General features: G+C 54.8%; 1 protein-coding gene across 1 annotated transcript in view; it reads right to left on the reverse strand.

The window, feature by feature from the left end:
- Positions 1-2265, reverse strand: part of Misp3 (MISP family member 3) — a 9210-nt gene extending 6945 nt beyond the window's left edge. The window contains exons 1-2 of the mRNA XM_005370924.3: positions 1722-2265; positions 1285-1358 (exon numbers count right to left, since the gene is read on the reverse strand). Coding sequence (XP_005370981.1) covers positions 1285-1358; positions 1722-2265 — 618 coding nt within the window. The remainder of the gene's footprint in view (positions 1-1284; positions 1359-1721) is intronic.
- Between the last annotated feature and the right edge of the window lie 2770 nt (positions 2266-5035).

Here is a 5035-nt window from a genome sequence, read left to right on the forward strand (position 1 = left end):
AAACCCTGTCTCGAAAAACCAAAAAAAAAAAAAAAAACACCAAAAAAATTATCTTTACAGCTGGGCGGTAGCGGCACACCTTTAATCCAAGCACTCGGGAGACAGAGGCAAGTGGATCTCTAAGATCGAGGCCAACCTGATCTACAGAGTGAGTTCAGGACAGCAAGGGCTATGCAAAGAAACTCTGTCTCAAATATATATATATATAATTTTAATTTATGTGTATATGAGTACGTTTTGTGCGAATGTATTCCATGTATGTTCGGGTGCTCCCCAAGACCAGAAGAGGGGGACAGATCACCTGGAGCTGAAGTCAGAAGCAGTTATGAGCCTCCCATGTGACTGCTGGGAACTGAACTCAGGTCATTTACAAGAGTAGCAAGCACTCTTTACCCTGAACCGTCTCTCCAGCCCACCAATGGCATGTTTCACTATTGCTTATTTCCCTAGAGCAAGTACAATTTCATAGCACCTCTTTCTAGCAGCTCCCTGAGCATCTGAAATCTGGAGATCCAGAATGGAGTGTATGAGCCGGTGCGCAACATTTTGCACTCGTACCACCAGGGGGCAGTAGGGCCCCGACCTCCAGTCCCGGGTCGGCCGACAGCCGGGAGACCAGAGCGCTTTTCAAATTCCAACATTCCGGCGCGATTCTCTTGGTGGCTTTCCTGAGCTTCCTTCACCCGCCCAGCTCTCGCTCCACCCAGACTAAGGAGGTTCCAGTAGAAAAACAGCTTGCACTAAAGCCTAGGAAAGGAGGGGGAGGACACTTTATTTTGTGCTTCACTCACAGGTTTAGCGGGTGGTTGTTAGTTTTCCAGTGAAGACTAAACAATTTTAATAGAGAAAGGTGGTTAATTCCATAGTCAGCATCAAAGCTGTGCAGGATTTCAAATTGCCATTGAAGAGAGCTGGTCCCTTCCTCTCCAGGCCTTGGGCTGATCCGGAGGGTAGCAGCCTCTACCCTGACTCTTTAACGGGGGACGTCGCTTCTGGCGTGTGTCCCAGCCTTTGCAGACCTCAGGGTCTGCTCTCCTACTAAGGTAGAGGGGAGAGAAAGACCACCACCATTAGGGACAAGAGCTACACCCAGGCATGGGGGGGGGGTGAGGCAGTTTGGGCTCCAGGCCCCAGCCCCTCTTCACTCTCAGGGTTATGTCTGGGACTTCAAGTTGGGGCTAGCGGGGCGCATCAGGGAACCGGGATGCACTTTTGCCTTCCCAGTGCCCAGGCGCTGCAGGGAGGCGTGGGAGAGCGACAAGCTTTGCAAAGTGAGGCTCCTACCTTCTCCAGGCCGTTCTCCGAGGCCGGTCTCCGCGGGGGCCAGATCACCGCCAACTTTCCGTCTCCCCTGCTCGCTGTGGGGGAAGGGACGCTCAGCCGCGGCTGCCCCTCCTCTTGCTAGTTGGAGGATGGCCGCACCCCTTAAACATATACAGGTGTGTACTCCTCCCTCCCTGGGGAGGCCTCCACCCAATTCTGAGGACCCAAGAACAGGAGGGAGGCAAACCTAGCATAGACAGGAGCCTGAAATCTACAGGGGACCCGAAAATGCCCGAAGCAAGCCAAGGTTCCAAGACAATGTATGGTGGATCTGGGGATCCTCACTCCGGGTACGGGAGTGGTGACTAGAAGGCGAACCCCAAGAAGAATAGTTAAGAGTCCCGGGAGTCTGCAAGCCTACAGATGAAGGGTCACTGGACCCGGGGTGACCGGCTTACGGGTGAGGCTCGGCGCTGGCTCCTGGACCTCAGCGGCCCCGTAGATACTGCGCCGCTGCAACTGCAGCTCCCGCTCGCGCTCGCGCACCTGGCGCACCTCCTGCTCCAGTAGCGACGGGGAAACCAGCGGCGGCGGCTGCCCCACCAGCGGGCAGCCGTCCTGCACGGCGGGGTGCAGCCGGCCTCCCGCCTCCGGCCGCCGCTGCAAACCCCCGCCGTCCTCCGCTGCAGCCTCAAAGAAGCGCTTGAGTTCGTCCAGCGGCTGTGGCCGCTGCCGGGAGCTGGGCAGCGGAGCCGCCGGGCTCGCCAGCGCCGCCTGCCTGTGAGCCTCGCGTTCGATGTCCCGTTGCATCTTCGCGCCCGCCCGAGCGCGCTCCAGGGCGCGCGGCAGTGGGGGGCCGGGGCCGGGCCGGCTGAGCACCGGTCGCACGCGCAACTCGATGAGTTCCTCTCCCGCACGGCCGGGACTCAGACCCCGGCTCCGGCGCAGGCTCTGCTCGCGCTCGCAGCTACGGCGGATTTCGCGCTGGATGGGCGTCTCCATCAGTAGTTCCGCAGGCGCAGGGTGAGATGCCGGCTTCGGTGGAAAACACACCGGGAGGCCTCCGAGCCGAAAGAGGGGCACTGCCCCAGTACCTCCGTTATCCGAATGCTAGGCGGCCCAGCTACGGAACGTCCGTCTGGGCTTTCTGTGTCCTGCTCAACTGGTACTTGCGGAACTTGGCTCTCTGGCTCCGAGGTCTTCAAGTCCTCCGCTCCAGAGGTTTCCAGGACCTCACCGTTAGCCTTCGGTGCCCTGACTCTGCGGCTCCCGGAGCACGTAGCCCTAAGAATCAGATGACCCCAGGACGCGGCTCTCGAGCGCCGGGTCTGGAAGTTCAGAGTTAGGCTCACTTTGAAAATTTCTGTTCTCTGGGTCGGGATTGAGATGCCCAGATAGGTAGGACGCGGTGACCTGCGCAGTACCTGTGGTTGCAGCCGCCGCCCGAGGTTCTAAGGCGTCGCCAGCCCTCTTCTTTGACCCGCCTCTGGCCTCCAGGAACGTCCCCTGGGGGCAGGACTGGGCACCGCCCCCGGCACCTGCCAGCTGGGTTCGAGCGGCCCTGGGCCCGCCCCCAAGGCGGAGGCTCCTCCGCTGGACGCCGGATTCCCGCCACCGGAGTCCAGAGGTTGATTGAAGACAGCTTCTTAGGAAAGGGCTTCCCTGAACTCCCTACTCCGGAGGTAATGACTCGCCTTCTTGTTCTGGGACCACGCTGGTACTTTGGGGGGGGGGGGGCATTTGCCATCTCTGCCTGGCGACCAGACCTCTAGTCGAGCGCCGCGCTGATCTCAGAGCCACTTTACAGGGTGTTCCCTAGGTCGTCTTTCCCTGACCTCACTAGGCTAGCTCAATAGGTGCCCCTCGCGGCCAGCGACGCCCCCGTGGCCTCCCGAGATCCTCGCGGCTCCACACAGCTCGGGTCCCTCCCCAGGGCCGCCGCACTATGAGCTCCTGTGCCCTGGGCTGCTCAGCTCTGCCAGATTCGCTGCGGGGCTCCTGCTGCTCAACCGCCAGGAGCAGCTTCCCTCCCCTCCCTTCCAGAAAAGCCCGCAAGGCGTTTGTGGCCTAGTGTCCTGCTAGAACTAGAGAGCTAGGATTGAGAGCAGAGACAATATAGCGCTTCCTGGCCTCTGCCGAGCAACTGTGGCTGGAAAGCGGTCAGCTTGGGGCAGACTGCTGAGGTGGCCCATGCTGTGGCAGGAGCCACCGGGTTAGCGGGGGAGTTCTGTGTCTGGGGCCGATCTGTTGTTGTTCAAGGGCAGGATCGATGCTCCAGTCTGCGGGTCAACCATTCCCAGGGATATTTTCCACTCCATCTGGTGGGATGCCTACTTTCACTAAGACCGGCCCACCCCTGCGTCATTCTATAGTAATATGGAAAAAAGACAATTACCTAAAGAAAATAGAAAGAGGGGCGGGAGAGATAGCTCAGTGGTTGACAACACTGGCTGTTCTTCCAGAGGACCCAGGTTCAATTCCCAGTACTCACAGGGCAGCTCACACCCGTCTGTAAAGTTCCAAGGCTTCTGACGCCCTCACACAGACATACATGCAGGCAAAACACCAATGAACATAAAAATAAATTTCAAAAGAAAATAAAGGAACCAGAGTGGTGGCTCACTTCTTTAACCCCAGTACTCGCTCAGGAGGTAGAGGCAAGCTGATCTCCATGAGGTGGAGACCAGCCTGATCTATGTAAACAGTTCCAGGTCACCCAGGGCTACATTGCAAGGTCTTGTTCCAATAAACAAACAGGAAATAGAGGGCTACAAACCCCCAACCACTTGATCACTCCTTCTCATCTCTCTTCTTACATCTGGCCTCAAATGCTGCCTTCTCTTGGACTGGAGAGATGGTTCCTCAGTTAAAAGGACCAGGATGGTTCACACTGATCTGACTCCTCCCAGGCACAACACCAATACACATAAAAATAAAAATAAACAATTTTTAAATAATAACAATAAGATCTGAAATAATGACTTGGTTTGTAAAGTGCTGGTGGCCCATGTATAAGACCAGGGAAAGGCAGGAGGATGGGATCCTTGGTGCCAATTCTAGTGGGTGAGAGCTAGGCTCAGTGAAGGACCCTGCCCTTGTGTGGAGGCATACACACTTATCACACATGTACACAAAAGAGACTGGGGACATGACTCACATATAGAGTGCTTGTCTCTAGGTGGAAGGCCGCTCGGTCGTTTCCGGCAGCCTAGACCTGAAATAATCACAAAGAAACTATATTAATTGCAATACTGTTTCGCCAATAGCTAAAGCATATTTCTAGCTAGCTCTTACATCTTAAATGAACCCATTTCTACTAATCTGTGTACTGTCACGTGGTTGTTACCTACTGACAAGCTTCCATCCAGTGTCCAGCATCTGTGTCCTGCTGTGGCTACATGGCTTCTTCTTGACTCTGCCTGCTCTCTCCTCCGCTATCTGCTTGGAATTCCCTCCTTGCCCTATTCTGCTAAACCACTGGCCGAAACAGTTTTGTTCATTAACCAATAAAAGCAGCACATATACAGAAGGATTTCCCACACCATTTCCCCTTTTCTGTTTAAATAAAAAGGAAGGTTTTAACTTTAACATGGTAAAATTATATATAACAAAACAGGCATCAAGTAAGAATTACAGTTATAATATTTATATCTACTTTAACATTTATCATAACTAAGGAAAACTATAATTTTAACTGTATTCTTTTTTTTTTTTTGGTTTTTTCGAGACAGGGTTTCTCTGTGGCTTTGGAGCCTGTCCTGGAACTAGCTCT

Source organism: Microtus ochrogaster, unplaced genomic scaffold (genome assembly GCF_000317375.1).
Source record: "Microtus ochrogaster isolate Prairie Vole_2 unplaced genomic scaffold, MicOch1.0 UNK90, whole genome shotgun sequence".
NCBI classification, from domain to species: domain Eukaryota; kingdom Metazoa; phylum Chordata; class Mammalia; order Rodentia; family Cricetidae; genus Microtus; species Microtus ochrogaster.